The 18,324-nt window shown below is 50.3% G+C and overlaps 4 protein-coding genes across 4 annotated transcripts; 2 read left to right on the top strand and 2 right to left on the bottom strand.

Annotated features, from left to right (window-relative positions):
* Positions 1 to 235: 235 nt before the first annotated feature.
* Positions 236 to 511, bottom strand: BKA67DRAFT_526844 (vacuolar ATPase; the record flags this gene model as incomplete). The annotated part of the gene is made up of 1 exon (XM_046098788.1): positions 236 to 511. A coding segment is annotated over one exon (276 nt), but the record flags the coding sequence as incomplete, so codon positions are not given.
* Positions 512 to 3,805: 3,294 nt separating this feature from the next.
* On the top strand, positions 3,806 to 6,759 carry BKA67DRAFT_586380 (uncharacterized protein; the record flags this gene model as incomplete). Its single annotated transcript, XM_046104249.1, has 3 exons — positions 3,806 to 5,913; positions 5,966 to 6,401; positions 6,498 to 6,759. Coding segments are annotated over 3 exons (2,806 nt in total), but the record flags the coding sequence as incomplete, so codon positions are not given.
* Positions 6,636 to 10,003, top strand: BKA67DRAFT_664742 (uncharacterized protein; the record flags this gene model as incomplete). Its single annotated transcript, XM_046108436.1, has 5 exons — positions 6,636 to 7,587; positions 7,694 to 8,027; positions 8,058 to 9,080; positions 9,139 to 9,660; positions 9,721 to 10,003. The coding sequence occupies 5 exons, from the start codon at positions 6,636 to 6,638 to the stop codon at positions 10,001 to 10,003; spliced, it is 3,114 nt and encodes a 1,037-aa protein (XP_045952241.1).
* A 6,297-nt stretch (positions 10,004 to 16,300) lies between these two features.
* On the bottom strand, positions 16,301 to 18,180 carry BKA67DRAFT_505837 (uncharacterized protein; the record flags this gene model as incomplete). Its single annotated transcript, XM_046097123.1, has 4 exons — positions 16,301 to 16,498; positions 16,556 to 16,906; positions 17,075 to 17,764; positions 17,950 to 18,180. Coding segments are annotated over 4 exons (1,470 nt in total), but the record flags the coding sequence as incomplete, so codon positions are not given.
* Positions 18,181 to 18,324: the final 144 nt, after the last annotated feature.

Raw genomic sequence — 18,324 nt, 5'->3', positions numbered from 1 at the left:
CGAAAGTACTTGCTGCACATAGAGCTCAGGGGCAAAGAGCGACGTGTGTGCGAAACGAGAGGTGCTTGTCGAGGAGATTGGGACAACCCCCTTCATAGTGTCCGCTCTTCGCTCTCCTTACTGCAACCCCTGCAGACTACAAACGCCATAATCCTTCCAGTCATCGCATCTCGCTTACTGTCACCTTCATAACCTCTGCTTCCTCCGCAATCTCTACCATCATAAATCAGAATCCTTATGCAGCGCTATGTGGTACAGGCTCCACGTTGAACACAGCCCTCAAAAGATCAGACACGATCTGATCCTGGTGCTGAGTTCCGTCGCCTTTAATCTCTTTGATCTTGGCCTCGGCCTCCTTATTCGTTTTGTCTTTGGCCTGCTTGCTGTCAGCGGCGAGTTCCGACTCTAGCTTTTTGAACTCGTCCTCCTTCTGCTTCCTGTAGTCGGCTATCTCCTTCTTGGCCTCATCGCGGGCTTCGCTTACACGCTTTGTGCGGTATTCTCTGGCTTGAATATGAAGAGAAAACGCTCACCGTCTCCTTGTGAGTCCTGGTTTGAGATGAATCATCCAATGGGATCGTGGAACTTGGGTGGGTGGTGATCTGCAGTTCTTCGACACAAATATTTTTACCAGACACCAGCCGCAGAATAAAGACATGCATGGCTGCTACTGTGTCTGAGCGAGAAGTTGCATTATGGTCAGCGTAACACAAGGCAAGAGTACCCGGGTTCCCGTTGTCTTGTCACGCAGTAAACGTCTCGCGAAGCACAGCATCTGCGGCTAAGATGCGCCAAGGTTCTGTCGTGGCTGTTTGGAAGGCCTTAGCACAAGGGCACAGTCAATGTATGTTGTAATTGACTATCCTATTGACGAGCATCTAGAGCTAGAAAATCAATAGAAACACAATCTTTCATCCATATGATGGCACAATTTGTAGTTGCGGATTCGCCACCTCGCCAGTCCGTCGAAACTTTATTGCATGGGGAAAGTGCACGCCGGTAGCCGTGCCTATAAGCTAGTCGGGTTGAGCTTCATGGTCGCGCTCATGGTTGAAGGCTTTGGCTGACAACTGATACACGGCCCACAGCCCGTAGCACGCTCCACTAATAATTCCCTCCAAGCTCCAAAGTGGTGGTTCATCGGCAACAGACCGTGCTTTTGGGTTGCATACGAGGTCCTTTCCGCCACGACATACTTGGTCACTTTGCCAGGAGCAGACAGAAGCAAGATTAGACTATATGCATTAGCTACTGTATAATGCCCTGCCCCGCGCCTTGAGGTGTCTGGCTGCACTCCAGATGTTGCATTTCGGTGCGAGCGTACATGTCTATATGCAACGAAAGGCCGGTGGAACATGGAGAACAGAGCAGTGAACGACGACAGCAGTCAGACAAAATATTCTTCCTCGGAAAATTTCTCCCTTGCTAAGTAAATCGACAGTGACTAGGTCTAGAGACATCTAAACTTTCATGCAGATTCTAGTAGAATCGCCAGTTATTGCTCATCGACTTCCAAGACTTTGAACTTAGTCACTTAAGATTGTCCTATCAAGTCATATTCTTTGGACAAGGAATGGAGTGCCGAATCTTCCTTTTCGCAAGAAGTAAACTTGGCTTGCTTGTTCTGCTCTTCATTAGAACGATTCTATTGCGGATTAGAATTTCATGATCAATGTACCGTCTTAGCCCATTCCACATATGTTGCGTCGATTAGTCGCTGCTGATGATGAACAGCAGCACGGTGATATTGTCCTAATCTGTGTAGCTCATCCAACACAATTTCCGTGAGTCGGTCTTGTGCTTCAGCTATTAGCATGGTGCACAACTCGGAAGCAACGGGATTATCGGTTTTCGCAATGACCATTGTGGCCATAATGCAAAATATAGAAAGTACGTAAGGCGTGCAGCAGTTCCAAGAAAAAATGCCCGAAGTTCATGATAATAAAATGATAAAAATTAAGTCATGCAGCCCTAGCTAGAGAGATATCATGTGGTTCTAGATGCCAAGCATTTTCTGCTTGCAATGGTCTGTTGGCCGCGATCTCGGCCCAAGCCCAGGGAGTGTGAGATTTAGTGCTGCAAGTTGGGGTAACTGGTGGCCCGGAGCCAGCTCCGAAGATTTAAACCAATCACATGCATGAGCAATGTAGGGCGCATTGCGCTTTGCTTTTGAATACCTACAAGCGTTTCTCCCCCAGACTCGTCATTAGGAATCTCGGAAATAATTTGAGATCGTGCATTGTATATTTTGACGGACGAAAAGGATCGGTGTCCTGCTACAAGCAACCGTCCGTCAGCCTCCGAGACATGTGTCACAGGTGATACCGTTGACATCCGTTCATAGAAACGATCAGCACATTTTCGGCAAACAAAGCGTAAGTGGGGAGAAATGTTATGCTAAGGAATAGTGGATCCCGGCTTCGGTCCGACCTACACTGCAGCCACGTAGTCCGTTCCCATTGATCTTGGGTGTCAGTATCTGCGATCTTCGGCGAAGAAGAGACAGTGTCACCAACTATCCTATGAATTAAATAGCTCCTAAATGCAAGTATGGTTCTCTTCTTAAAACCCCCGGTTAAGTTCACTGCCTACCCGATGGGAGGAGTGACGAGATCACGTCATATTTTGAGATACAACGATGACCCCACCCAAGGCGTCAATAATGCCGCGAGGCAGAGCCGGTGTTCAATTTCACGGTGCAAATGGTCATTATATTCATGCTCTAAGGCTATTGGGTTAGGAAACATGACACAATACAACCGTCAGTCTCTGCACTCAGCCTGCTGACCTTCGATTTTACAGAGCCTGAGGCAGCTCCAGCATCAAACATTTTTAAGGTTCGCTTCCAATTGCGATCTCTTTCGCTACTTTCGGCAGTGTGTGATGCCATGCTGCCTAGAGGTCACACAATGTTAGAGATCAATCTGAGGTCATTCAACGTGTCAAGGACTGAAGCCGGGTCAATAGAGCAGTCGAAGCCGTTGAACCGTCTTACAGTACACAGCATCAGTCCATGTGTGATCTCTCTGGAGCAGGCCAGTCAGTCATTCCTTTCAATCTACTACAGACCCAAATGAAATTGATTGGGTTCATGTGAAAATTTTCCGGTACAGTAGGTAGCTGGATAAGGGGTTTATCTCGATACGAAAGACACTGAAATAAATATATTTGGGGGCTGTCAATCGACTAAGCACGTTCCGTCATAATTGACACAAGTCGCAGCCCCGGAATTCAGGGTACCCGCCCGCACATCACCTTTCCACCTCCCTTCAGCCCAGAACCCAGACCATCACGCGGCTTTCGTCTCAAGTATGACCTAATGGTGGCCCAAATGCGCTTTCTGGGAGGGTCATGTAGAGTACCGACATTCGAAACTGCCGTTCATCTGCATCAGATCTGAAGCTTATATGGTTGGCGGACACCAAGTGCAAGACCAGGACTGGGAATAATACCTACACACACGAGACGAACAACGGCGCCTTTGAATTGACACTGCTGCTAGTACATAACGCGACCAAGGACACTACATGCGCAACGGGAAATTCACGCACTGAACGATCAAGCACTAGTTGCCAGTACACAGCATTCATCGTCATTAGCAGCGCCATTCGAACCCCGTTTTTGCTTTGAGGGAATGCATTCATACGGAATGCCAAAACCAGCCCTTGAGTCGCTTCGATCTCCGAATAATTCAGCCTCAACAACATTCGGCCCGAGCGCCAGCCTCCACGCGATCTCCGATCACAATTTGAGAACTCATACCGAAGAAAACTGAGATAATAGTTGCAATGAGTCGGTAGAAGGCATGCTAGATTCTTCAGGGCCACAGTCAACGTCAAGCCATGGCTCTGGCTCGGAAGACAGCGTTACGTCGCTGATGGCTCGCGGCGGTGGCGGCCTCGAAACAGGCGGGAGTACAGATACCCCATCAGTGAAGAAGAGCGCACGGATTCAGGATGTTTTGCGCTCCGAATTGGGTACGGCACAAGACGAGAACAGAAAGAGGAAGGGCGTGAGCATTGGACAAGGCTCACCGGAAATAATAGACTCACTGTTGGTGGTTAATCAGTATAAGGAACGGTTGGCACGCGATATTGCATGTCGGGAACTCGCCGCTCGGCCCCCCCACTCAGCTGCTGGCAAGAAGCGCGTTTCTCCTATCCAGGAGAGATTGCCCCTCTCTCCGTCGTCTGGTTCGGCATCAAGCTCTGACATACCTACGGCATCTATCGAGTCCAACAAGACTGGACGGGGAGGTAGTACTACGGCCTTCACACCGGGATTGGCAGGCAGGACGCCCTCATACTCATTTCTGCGAATGGCAACACCCGGTCACGGGCCTTCGGCATTGCGGGGGACTTTCACTCACGGAACACCAGGTGGCATTTTCAATGCCGCCGGTGCTCAATGCGACAGTGTTATACATGATCAGCTTCGCTCGGACCCTTTCACCCCTGCACCAATCATGACCTTTCAACCTCGTGGCTCTTCTCCTTTGATGGATCGCGACTTTCCCACACCAAATTTATATGAGTTGGTTTTAATGCTTGGCGCTGAACCTGGACTGGATGCTTGGTGGTGCACAGTGGTTCAAATAATGAAGGAGCATTACAGGGCTGAGCGGGTAACGCTTTCAGTATCGGCTGACGCGACGGATCTTGAGAGTGTGCCTTGGGCCCAGAAAGCTACTTACAACCCCACGGAAGAGGATGAATACAGCATGGGATATATGGGGAGGAGTAGCATGTTTCTGAGTAGTATGGATGTGTCGGAGACGGCATCCAATTTGGACGGGTCCCAAAGGAGCGATATGCCGCTGCGACCAGGTACCCAGAGTCACCATTACTTCACGTCTTACGAGAATAAGGAGTCAACAGCAGCCCAATCTACAGAAAGCCCAAGCACCACACCACAGAGACCTACTGCAGTGCCACGGAGTAATAGCAGCTTCCCAGCTGGCGAGAAACGAGTGCCAAGTTCACCTCGGCCTAGTCTTAATAAGCAAGCGCTCGAAGAGCACGATGCCGTTGAACAGCGACAACCCATTCTAAGTTGGGGGGCACCAGTTGGGTCGCGCCCTAAAGCAAAAGGCCGAGTACTCCCTGTGTTGCAGGAACTGGAACTTGAGGCCGATCCTCTCATTGATCATAACGGTATCAAGGGTGTCATCGAACGCGATAGAGTCATTGCCTTGACTCGCAGTTACCCTTATCTTGATCCCGCCTTCGACGAGAAATCCAAAAAGAAGTCAAATAGGCCCAACCCCACACGAATCCATTCAAGCGCGAAGTTATCGTCCTTTCTGGCCACTGCAACAGACGCGCGGCCACCAAGTCAAAGTACAACGGCAACAGGTGGCGACAGGATATCCAAGCGCTCGAATTTACTCACAGTACTCGATGACGAAGAACCTCGTCCTCCAACACGAAAATATGAGGAGTACAAACAAGCGCCACCATCCCCCTGGTCGCAGTTCCCGACACATTCACCTACTGTCCAGGTAGACCCCTCAGAAATTCCTTTTTTCACGGATGCGATGGTGGATGAAGACTCGTTCAACCCGGGTCGCAGTCCTATTGATTACACCAACAGTCAACCTCCCAAAACTATAGGCGTGGACAATTCGTGGACTGTTCTTCATATCCCATTCAAACATATATTACTCTCGAAACCAGCTAGAACGTTCAACCTGAAATCAGCGGCGTTAGCACAGAAGACTGCTTCCCGTGGTCTTGCGGACACGACGGCAGTATGGGGCTTCTCCGAGCCGCCGTCTCGATCCGACTTACTCGAAGATAGTCGTCATTACCCTATAGCGATCTTATCTATTTTGAGTCCTCTCATACCCTATCCGTCAAACTTACGATATTCTCTAGAGCACCTGGCTTCTCATCTTGCAACATCGTTCTCGCTGTCAGCACTACTCCGACTTAGAGACCAAAGTATCTGGGCTGCAACGGAAAAGACCCGCCACAGCTGGTTTCGGTGCACTTGGCCCTGATGGGCGCCCCTTGGCGGGTCCTGTTCTATATGCACAGATGAAATACACGCCATCAGAACATCCATGGCAACAATCTATTGCTGGGAGCATGACAAGCCCCAGTGAGGCATCCGGTGCAACACGCAGTGCTGCCCATTCACCCGGAGGGTCGATCGAGTGGGACCCAAACTCCTTCGGTTTGGCCGTGGAAAACCGGACAAGGAGCAAAAGCCTTGGTATGGTTGGTGGTGACGGCTACTTCGCCGCTGCCGCTCAGTCAGTAGCTACAAGCCAAGATGGCACGCCAGACACCGCTGGCTACCGCCCTGGACGAGGCCCTAAGGAAACTCCGCCGTCGCTCAAAAGACCATGCAGGCAGACGGGCAGTGGACAGAGCATTCAACCAAGTACACCTGCGGTCGTGGACTTCGCCAGCGCTTTGCATATTCCCCACGAAAGAACACTTCATTATCCTGCAAAGGAGCAAGCCGCCCTCAAGGAAATTGGCCAAGCCTAGATCGGATCCAATAATGGGCAAAGCAGTCAGAGACATACGAAGCTGCATTCATACGGTGCTGATTTTGCCACAACCTTCCAGTCCTTACCGTCAGGTACCTGGGTCAATCAAACACCGGCGCGGGAAGACAAAGTCAGCATGTTGCCTCCCTCAGATAGGTTGAAGGGTCTCATGTTGGACTCCTTACCGGCTCATGTCTTTGTGGCCTGGCCAACCACGGGAGAAATAATGTGGGTCAACGGCAGGTACCTGTCATATCGAGGTCAGACTGTTGCTGATCTCATTCTTGATCCTTGGGGGTCTGTCCATCCTGATGACCGAGACGACTATATTCAAAAGTGGTCTCATTCGTTCCGTACAGGCGAACAGTTCGCATACACCGTTCGCCTTCGTCGCTTCGACGGCGTTTATCGATGGCATCAAACCCGTGCTGTTGCATCAAAGGATAGACGGGCAATCATTGTCCACTTCATTGGCTCGTACATGGACATCCATGATCAAAAGGTCGCCGAGTTGGTGGCAGCTCAACAGGAGGAGATAGAAGCATCTGAAGCTAAGCATCGCTTGTTGGCCAACTTGATCCCCCAGATCATCTTTGCTGCTACCGAGGAACATGTAATCACTTTTACAAATGAACAGTGGCTTTCGTATACCGGACAAAGCTTTGAAGATTCGCTTGGGGTGGGCTTCATAGACTTTGTCCACCCTCAAGATCTGGCAATATGCAGGATATCATCAGAGAGGTCGGGCAGTGGCTCAAGCTTCTCCTTGCCCTCTACGGACCTTAGTGAGCTAGTAAAGAAAGGCATTATCAAGGTGGTAACTGATAGCACCGGGCGTCTTTCTTACACGACTGAGATTCGGCTCAAATCTAAGATTGGAGAATATCGCTGGCATCTAATCCGATGTGTGGAGACTAATAATATCAACTTTGGCACCGGCGAGTGCTCCGACTTCGGCTCCGCCACCGATATCAATGATCACAAACTTCTCGAGGACCAGCTCAAAGAAGCGATGGAGTCGAAAGGACGCTTCCTCAGCAGCATGTCACATGAGATCCGGGACACCTCTGATAGGCATTTCGGGCATGGTCAGCTTCCTGCAGGATACCTTTCTCAATGAAGAACAGAGAGATTACACAAATACGATACAGACCAGTGCAAACAGCTTACTTATGATCATCAACGACATTCTAGATCTTTCGAAGGTTGACGCTGGGATGATGAAACTGAACTTCGAATGGTTCCATACTCGATCCCTCATTGAAGATGTCAACGAACTTGTCTTTACGATGGCTACAACTAAGCGACTCGAGCTAAACTATGTTGTCGAGCAAGACGTGCCTTTGTGGGTTAAAGGTGACAAAGCCCGCATTCGTCAAGTGTTACTCAATGTGATTGGCAATGCTATCAAATTTACCAGCCAAGGCGAGGTTTTCAGTCGGTGCATGGTTACCCAACGCCAAGAGCAAGGTGATCACACCATGCTGGAATTTTCCGTCGTTGACACCGGTCGCGGTTTCACGAAAGAGTAATCTGAGCTGATCTTCAAGCCTTTCAGTCAGATCGATGGAAGCAGCACTCGCCAACACGGTGGTAGTGGTCTAGGTCTGGTAATCGCACGACAACTTGTAGAACTCCACGGTGGGGAAATGGATGGGACTGCCGTACCGGGCAAAGGCTCGATATTCACGTCCAAAATCCTCCTGGCTCACGCTGGCGATTGGGCCAAATACGTGGGCAACCAAGCGCGCGTAGTGGTACCCTCCTACGGAGTGGTTATCCACGGTGTACCTACCGTATCCTTCGACCCAGCGCACCAAAAGGAGATGGCCACGCAACTAAAGACCCTGAACGCTGGACTTATCCAGCACGACAAGATCGCCTATATGGGCTGGCTCACTCGGGAGGGAGCTACCAAGACCATCAGTTCCATTATCGTAGAGTTCAATACCCCTGAAGACAAGCTCATCCACGCTGGATGCCTATGGTCCAACGAGACCCACGCTGTGGAGAGATATGACAGGTCTTGTAGGATCAAGCAATACCTCCGCTGTCAAAAATACGACCACATCACGACCCAATGTGCTGCTGAATCAGACATCTGTGGCTACTGCGGGGTCACACCTCCGGCCGCGACCACTCTGTTGGACACCTCCAATATCGACTTCAATTTCTCAGGCCCCAACCGATCCCGTCGACTAAGGACCACCACCCACGCCACGGCGGCCGCCAGGGCCCGTAGAGCCCTCAGAGTGTCGGACTCAGAGCTCGACGATGAACTGGTTATAGCAGCCCCGAGGGTCAACATGGCCGGAGACGGCCCTGTACCGAAGAAAAGGAAAAGAAGGATGGATCCGGACTCTACCATCCACGGACTGACCCCCGGGAAGCCCAGCTCGGCTCCAGGGGTCACTCGGCCCGAGACAACACGGAGGCGCACGTCTTCTACCAGGCTCTCGCAACGCTCCATATCAGCCGCCGGGAGCGTTATGGATGAAGATAGTTTAGTGGTCTTAGACCTCCCAGACCCAAACAACAACAACACCAACAATGATAACACACCTACACTTCGCATCTTACAGTATAATGTACGCAAATCCAAGGACATCGTGATGGCGCCATTATTTAGGGACCCCGAGGATCCTGAAATACGATGTAATCGCCATCCAAGAGCCTTGGATCAACCCACTGGAATATAACAGCCATAACCCGATGGCTTCCACTTTCACCCTTTGGCTGCCAAAGCCGGACACCAAACCCCCGGGCGTAGCCTTCTACGTTAATAAAAGGCTGGACCACTCCTGCGTGGCCGTTACTAGCCATACCAGCAACCTGGCCACATTAGCCATCACTTATAACACGGCCACTACGGCTACCGACACTTCAATCGACAGCGCTGCGACCCTTGATTCAGGGACTTCCAACGCTCCACCAAACCACGCTACAACCCCTAACGCCACAGCCCACACTGCACCCCACGCTACAGCTGTAACTATCAACGCTACAACACCACAACCCAATACACTATACATCCACAATATATATAATCAACCCCCTGATGATAAGCCGGCCAGCATCCTTCAAGACCTGGCAGCTATCTTACAGGGTAAGCGCGGGCGCGAGCAATTAATAGTCGGCGACTTCAATATGGAGGGCCCTGAGTGGGCCGCTGAAGACCTGGGGGACAGGGGCTCAGCTCGCTAAGGACTTTTATACTTTAGGGAGTTCCTAGAGACCGAAGCCCTAGAGGTGGCCCTTCCTCGGGGGACCATCATACGGGAAGAGGGCGATTCTCTCTCCACCATCGACCTATCCACCTACAACGAAGCAGTAGCGACCAAGCTGGCCGAGTGCAGGAGAGCGGATGAGCTGGGCCACGATTCGGACCACTGGCCTATCCAAAGTACCCTAATCTACTGCCCTTCATGGCTCCAGCACGGCCAAAAAATCAACGCGGTAACAGTACAGTCCTTTCGAGGAATGACGAAGCAAATCACAATCTGAATAATGGCTTGATGAGTTCTACAAATGACATCGACAGAGGGCAAAGCGGCATCGACGAATTCTGGTTATCATGGTCTACAAACCTTCCATTCAAGCTCGACCGCTTCCAATAATGCTCCCTATACCTTGCAGACCTCTGCCTGGTTTTCGTTGGGTGTCATGCCGCACCACATAACAATGTCCACTCGTCGGTAACAGACCTCGATGGGCAGATGCTCAGCACGGGCGGGAATGCGGCATCCTATACCGCAAATGGGCAATGATATTCTCATGGATGATCTATGACTTACTGTCACCAATTTGAGACCATGAATGGGTAGGAATAGCCGTTAGGTCAAGATATAAGAGTAAAACCGTTGGAATGGGTAAAGACGACTGTATTAGGTATGCGTTTTTAGTCTGGATGTTATGGGATGAACCCCTAGCTATAAGACTCAGGGGCCACGGCCCCATCGTAGGACCCACAGAACCTACTAGACGCTACTAGAGGTTGTATAGAAGGAGGAACATACATTCATCGATAGCTAAGAGGATCCTTCTCTCCTCAGAGAAGTCGTCTTTTTCATAGAGATGATAGACGTCAGAGTGTAGCATTCGGTCCAGACCCATTACAAACTAACTTGCAAGATTAACGGAAATAATCTGAAACCTAGCTGCTAATGATATATCTTCTTGCCAGATTACCATCATCTGCAGCTTGGTATTGATCCCAGAATGCAGAAATATCGGCACGTGTATTACTAGTAACCCCTTGTTGTCAGTGCTGGTTCACTGAGCAGTCCTGATCATATCACGTGACCTCGTGAGGTGGTTAAACCAATCGTCGTCCTTCCTTGTTCCTTCTTGTGGTTGGTTCTCTTGTCTCCCTTAGTGCTCCACTCGGGCCTTGTTCATGGCCTTCGTTCGTAATAGTCGGTCATTCCCGTCGCTGCCCTGAAAATTCTTCAGCCTGTTCGTCATTTCCCCCGACTGAGCGTCAAATGATCTGGGGCTCGATGTCAAAAGCCTCAGCTCTAAGTACCGGGACTGGTATGGTTATAACCTTTGGTTGATGGGCGTCTGCGGGCCCATATGAGAGTTGAGTCATCAGGGAGACTCAACAGTAGACTTCCGCTCAAAGTACGATGCTTAGGACCCAATCTTTCAGACTCGTGTTTGTTGATAGTGATAGAATTAGGGTCTTGCGAAATATTCGCAGCACTAAGTGGGAAATGCTGCGACATCATCCTCAATGGCATAGAGGTTGGCTTCGACGTGCCGATGTCGATCACATAAATATTTGTCGCCATATTGACAGGTTTAGGAGGTAGCGCTGGTCAAGATGTAGACGCAGTAACGTGCTCCTCATATATTTAAGGATATCACTGCATCACACTACACAAGCTAGTTTAGTTGTGCGACCACGAGGCAAGTTTTCGGTTGCAGGCTTTAGCGCAGAGCTAGTTTAGGCCCCGAGTCATGAAAGATAATTGATGGTCCTCAGTCCTGCTCATAGACAATGTAATATGTAGCTTATTACACCTAGCCGGACTTCAAGGGCGACTGATGTATCATCATTCAGTCCGTCAGAACCCCTTACAGTCCTCACATCAAAATATCCGTCCAACGCTAACTTGTGAGTGGGTTATTTGCAACATCTGCTGTGAACCATCATGGGAATCCAGTAGCAAGGCGACCTTCTTTGAAGCCACAGGGTCTCAGCTAGCGGCTACATGAAGACCGAAGGGTGGTTGGCATGTAGTCACGTTGATAACGTGTCCGCTAGAAATGCGACGTCTAAATTTGAGGTTCTGTTAGGATGGGATCACCTAACCTAGCTACTCATGCATTACCTGTGCCTTTCGGATTCGCTTGCGCTCACTAACTAAAGTTGGTGCTGCACAACTTGAACGGACATACTCATCTTAAACCCATCATTTTTCAAGTGCACATTTCTGCAGCTTTTCTTTTATAAGTTATTTAAGTTTTAAAAAAGTGATGCGTCCGTAAGGTGATGCGTCCGTAGTAATTCGTGATGCATCCTGTCAATTGCCTATATCAATTTTCAATTCTTGATTTTCATAACAATCCACAACCTATTCCTCCCTGATTGATTGATTGATTGATTGATTGATTGATTGTATTTAACGTGGGGAACGTCCCTTATTAGGGCAAACCACGCCTCCCAGAGCCATACATCGCAGGGTTGTGGAGGTGTCAGTGTAACTATGTACATATCAGAGCCGCTCACTTGCCGATCCACGCTATTGCGGTATCGCTGCCAGATGATTTTAGTTCAGTATCCAACCTCGATTCCGTCGAAAACATCCCCGTCCATTGCTATCCGACCCATGAGTCCGCAGTCCTCCGGCTTGAACATTGTCCCAGTAGCCGTTCGATGTCCGTCGAATTGGTGAAGGTGAAAGCAGTGATGTTGCTTCCGCCGGCGGGGAAAATCCACCGGGGTGGGAAAACCCGCCAGTATTGGATTTGTGAGGAAGACTCTTTGGCCATTGGGCTCTGCGATAGAGCCCATCTCACCGTCCTGTGCCTGTTGACGACTGGCACGAGCCGGGTTAAAGGGACCGTCGCAGGATTCGAACCCACTTGCTCTCGTCGCCCACCACAACAACGAGAGCACTGCCAGGCGCACTTAAGTTAACCAATGCGCCATACGGGCGGGTGCCATTCATGCATTGACAACATGCGCTCACGACAGAAAGCGAGAAAGAAACAAGTTTATACTAACGTGATCGTGGCGTAATTCCCATTCACCCTTGTCTCCAAGTGTACAGTAAACACCGCCTCTTACTGTACTACTATAGTAGTCCTGCTGAATAACATTCTGTGAGCTGAACACTGCGAAAAATCGATTTTGGACTACGTTCTACTGCGATATTAGACCGTAGTGTGGTGACACGTGGTTCGAGGACTAGGCTGACGCGGGGTGCGGGATCCAAAATGGCGGACCGTGAAGAACCGTAGATCGTGGTGGGGTTGTCAAACCCTTTCACGACGACGGCCAAACGAGTGACGCGAACGACGACGGCCAGTGTCGCGAGACGAACGACTGCTAGTACTCCGACAAGCACAAGAATCGGTGAACGCCAGCGCGATGGTACTCGCCAGCACGATGCGGAAGTGGCGCCGCACAAAGTGGCCGAGATGATGGGATTGGTCGTTCGCGAAGTCAAAGGCCTGAAGGAGATCATTGTAAACCAATCTGCCACCATCAAAGATATCAACGATCGACATGCGCGAGAGCTTACTGCCCTGAAAGATCAGATGCAGGAGTTTGCAATTGTGTTGACGAATGTGCGGGAAGAACTGGAAGAAATCAAGGCCGGGCAGGTGCTGATCGCAAACACACAAACGAGCCCTCAGGCATCCTATGCAGATGTGGCACGAACACCGCCGACAAGCCAGCCCACGAATGCGCACTCTCAACCCAGCGAATACGACCCCGTCGACCTTCACCGATACCTGTTCTGCACGATTGACACCACTAGAGTAAGCGAGGATGAGACAAACGTATGGAATGCCGGACGACTCGGACAGCCGTGTAGAAGGAAATTCGATCGATGGAAGGTCATAAAGAGTGACGATGCCGTGCCGTAACGACGGACCAAAAAAGCACAGAAAATCAAGATTGTTTGCCGGGACGAGACTGAACACCGGCTTGTACAGATGGCAGCTGAGAAGATTGTGAATGATGGAGCGCGAGTACTCCGTAACGAACTATACCCGATCAAGGTCGACAGTGTCAACCTTACTGCCGTACTGGACGAGAATGGGACGATCCGCCACCGCGCGGCCGAAGCATTTGGACAAGAGAATGAAACGACAGTGGCAAAGATTGCTTGGTTGAGCAAAAAGAGGTGCCAAAGGCATACGGGTGATGGTGGTCTAACTGACCACAGCAGCGGATGCGAGAATGTTGCTGGAAGAAGGCTTCTTCCACGCCGGTGGAGAGTCAGGCTATACAAGTGTTTGAGCGCCAAGAGGGCCACGCTCACAAGGAAAGCACAGAGAGTGTCCTCAAGTGTGTGCTTGTGGTGGCCCTCACCAGTCATTCAGCCGGAACTGCCTGATGCTCTACCCTGTTCGCTATGACTAAGAAGTTCCAGGTATTGCAACTGAATGTGGGGAGGCAAGCAGCAGTACAAGAGAGTCTGATGAATAACACGAAGCTGTGTGAGGCGGCAATCCTAGCGATACAAGAATCACAAGCCAAAAAGAAAGATGGGAGACGATTGACGGTGCCAATGGCACATTCCAAATGACGAAAATGGTACCTACAGAGTCTAGAGAAGGGAGATGGGCGGTCCGAGTATGTTGTGGGTGAACAAGGAGCTAGAAATGGAGCAAGTACCGATCGCGCCACCAGACATGACTGGAGTGATGGTTCCGGTACAGGAGAGAAGGGTGTTTATAGTCTCGGTATATGTACAGCCGACCGATCAGGACGCTCTTCGAGACGCGTGTGTCTACTACGTGGAGTAATAGATCAGGTACGGCGGAGGCATGGGGACATTGTGGTGGTCATGCTGGTGGGTGACTTCAACCAGCACGATCAGCTTTGGGGGGAGGGGAGGAGACGATGTCACGCTAGCGAGATAAGGAGAAGTAGACCCGATTATCGACCTGATGAGTGGCTATTCACTACAAAGCCTTCTGCCGTGAGGGACGAAGACATGTGGAAGGGACCATCGACGACGACAATTGACTTCATATTGGCCAGCAACGAGCTAGCGAGCAGAATGATGCATTGTAAGACTTCTGAGACGGATCATGTGTCTGATCACCGGGCTATCGAGACGACGATAGACATGGATCTGGCCGACTCCTAACAAACAAAGAGACTGCCCCTTCGCAATGCACGATGGAAAGAGATCAGCGCCCGGATTGAAAAAACATGCAGGCGACACCCCTGGAAGAGACAGTGCAGCAGAAGACAGACTACTTGATATCGCAGTGCCCGAGGCAGTTCACGCACTTACGCCCATGGCTGAGACGCCGCTGCATATGAGGCGATGGCGGACAAGTGAATTTACACAGATGCGATCCGTCTATACATATTGGAGGAACAGGGCGAGAGCCGAGCGTCGTAACGGATGCTTCTCTCAGACGCTCGAGGATACGGCAAGGGAAGCAAACAAGCAATATCACACCAGCACGCGAGAGTAGAAGAGAAGACAATGGGACAACTTTCTAGCCGATAAGTCCAACATCTGGAATGCAGCCAGTATCTGAAGGCACAGAGTGGAGCGTCTTTTGACAAGATGCCTCAGCTCGTGAAGCAGAACGGAATCCAGACTTCGGACACTAATGATCGAGCCGAGGAACTGCTTTGCTGTTTCTTTGCACCACCGCCGGAAGATATTGTAGATGAGGAACACGGCCGGTGTGGATCCAATCACCTTGGCCAACATTACGCTTGACGAGATTGAACAGCAGCTCTTTGCGACGAAACCTTGGAAGGCACCTGGTAAGGATGGGTGGCAGCAGTCGTATGGGCCACAAGCACTTTGCCCAGAGTAGATAGTAGCGAGATTGGCATTGGCTTTTCGTGATGTCTGCTAGTTCCGTAATACCATCCTGGTGTGCGCGAACCAAGTCGTGTTCCTACTACCTTGTGAACTTACTAATTACCGTAATTAACCGTATGGGACGCACCAGCTCTACTCGTTTGTTTTTGGCGCGCAAGCATACAAGAGGCCGCGACAGCGGTATAACGACATTAAGCGCATGCACAAGTGCAGTGGAATGGTTGTGAGAAAGCTATGGCACTCCGAGCCACCTGAATGCACATGGCATTCTCCTCTGTTGTTGAACGTGACTTCGCCAATAGGTTAGGATAAAATGTTGGATCAGTTGTCTCATTAGAGATCTTGCATGCCTGGTTCGCTAGCCGGCTAGGGCATCGACAAACGTTTTTACAGTAATGCAAGTGGAACCCGCCAACTTGGTGCGCAAACAAGCCCAACTACTGCCTATCGAGGTTATTTCCTGGTACAGCCATACCCAAATCCGCAGATGTACAATCAACGTCAGTGAAGTCGCGCACTTGTGAAAAGGTATCTTGGAACGATATTAGCGGCGGTCAATCACATACGAAGAGTGACCAACCATCTGCTGAGCAGTGTCAAAGGGCGCAGTCACTGTATGTTCAAGTAACTATCGTACTGACCAGCGTGAAAGCTTTAAATGAATACAAATACAATATTCCGTCGATATGATGCGCAATTTATAGTTGCATATCCGCCACCTTGCCAGTCTCTCCATGGTCATAGTATGTATTTACTATGTAACTCAAACATGAGGCAGCACCTGGACCCAAAACGGAGCCCAGAACACCCCAATAGGCGCACTCCGCAGGCTGATAAACGACTCGATAATGAGAAAAAGCTTCGCCAAAATAATGCACATTGTGATTGCCAAGAGAAAAACCGAACATAGGGCGATCAATCCGACCGTAATGCAAACGTACACGATCCAAATCCGCGTGTAGCTTAGCTAAGGCTTAATCTTCTCCTTGGTCGACGAGATGCATAGCTCAATGAATAAAATGACCCAGAGACACGGGATCCCGCCCACAATGACGAAGCACGCGGCCTTCCAGATATGAAGCTCAACGATGCTAGGAAATGAAGTACCCACAGCCATGAGGTGGGCACCGCCGTACAGAGTCGGGAACGTGAGAGCAAGTAAGATGTTTGTCCAATGGCTAAGTGTAAGCTCGAGGTACGAAACTAGCGCCATCCAAGTCGTATTGAATATCGACTGTTTCTGGCATCCGCTGCTACTGACGAGATCCACTGCATCCTTTTCAATATAGAGATTATGCTTCGGCGCTGCCAATATAGACGCGTCCTCGAAGTAGTCCCCGCCCAGATCGTCTACAATGTCGGATAGGCGGCGGCGCTTAGGGACGGGGCGTATTTGGGAGATGTAGCATGCGATGCGCTCCAGACGGATTGCATCAATGGCGCTAATGTTGACTTCGCCGCTCTTGACGCCAATGCCGCAGGGCAGGGCTTGCCCACCTCGTAGGTTGATGCCTTCGGATGTGTCGCGCTGGATGTACTCAACCGAGTACAAGTGCTTCAAATTCAACGACACAGCAGTCTTGCTATTGCTCTGTGTCCCATTATTGGAGGCGTCGTTATAGAAGTCAGTCAGAGCGCCGTAGAAGGTGAGTCGGTCGAGTTGGCGCCGAAGATTCTTCGACAAGAGAGACATATGTGCCATGACTTCCAGAACTTCGCCGGTCATGTCATCCAGTACTTCTGGCTCCCGGATGTCTAGTGGTTTCTGTAACGAAAGGTTAGGATCTGGCAATCCATCATATTCAATTTGTGGTATACGCACGTTGAACCAAAAGCTGTACATGATCCCGGCAGAAAGGATATGGATCACCGTATGAAGCTCAAGAAGCGAGATGGGTAGCCCATAGATCTTTCGAGTAATGCATTGTGTTGCAAACCAGTAGACCTGGAGAACGACCAGGCCCTTCTCAAACGGGTTGAAATTGCTCTTGCGGTCAATGGTGTCGCTCGTGATGGGTATCCAGTGGCCCATCTGCAGCAACTGGCAAACGCCGGTGGACGAGAGCGTCAATATTGACTTTGGATTTATTAGCAAGGTCTTGACGCTTTCTTGCTGAGTTCCGTTATTTCTCTTCATTTGTTGATGATCCCTTCCCTGCCTTGCGGCATCGGCGACTCTTATTTGCACGGCTCCCATTGTGATGAAGAAGCAGAGACGAAGATCAATTGAGGACTAAGTTCGAGAGACATCAGCCGTTAATCTCAGTGATTTTGACTTATGTGGGTGACGAGGCTCACCTCTACCGGTAACAATTCCAGCGCTTCCCCTGACTTCTCTCTTGACTCCCTCGCCAGTCTCAATAACTGCCTCAACCCCTTCTGCAACCCTCGAGCCTCTAAGAATTGTGTTGCCGAGACATATATCGTGACCTGTGGGACCAGCAGCGCTGTCAAGATCCACTTTCCCTTGCTGCCAAGCAACGACCAGAAGCCCCTCTGTTGCGGCACATTAAGATGCAAAGCACTATAAACACATCCGATGGTGGTCAGGACGCACGACCAGAGTATACTCGACGTACCGCGGGTCTGAGGGTTATCGACCCACTCGGGGGCCAAGATGGTGGTCAGGGCCGTGAGGTTGTTCTGGTTATTGGTGCATTGGCTATAGATATTGGCAGCTTCGGAACTATGACCTCCCGCAGCGACTTGCGTTGCGGCGAGCAAAATATACCATAACAGAAACATAGTGACAAGTCGTCTGAACTATGCAGGCCAAAACGAAGAACAAATATC

This window comes from Truncatella angustata (assembly GCF_020726525.1).
Source record: "Truncatella angustata strain MPI-SDFR-AT-0073 chromosome Unknown BKA67scaffold_11, whole genome shotgun sequence".
Lineage (NCBI taxonomy): Eukaryota > Fungi > Ascomycota > Sordariomycetes > Amphisphaeriales > Sporocadaceae > Truncatella > Truncatella angustata.
This window is presented reverse-complemented; position numbering and strand designations above follow the sequence as displayed.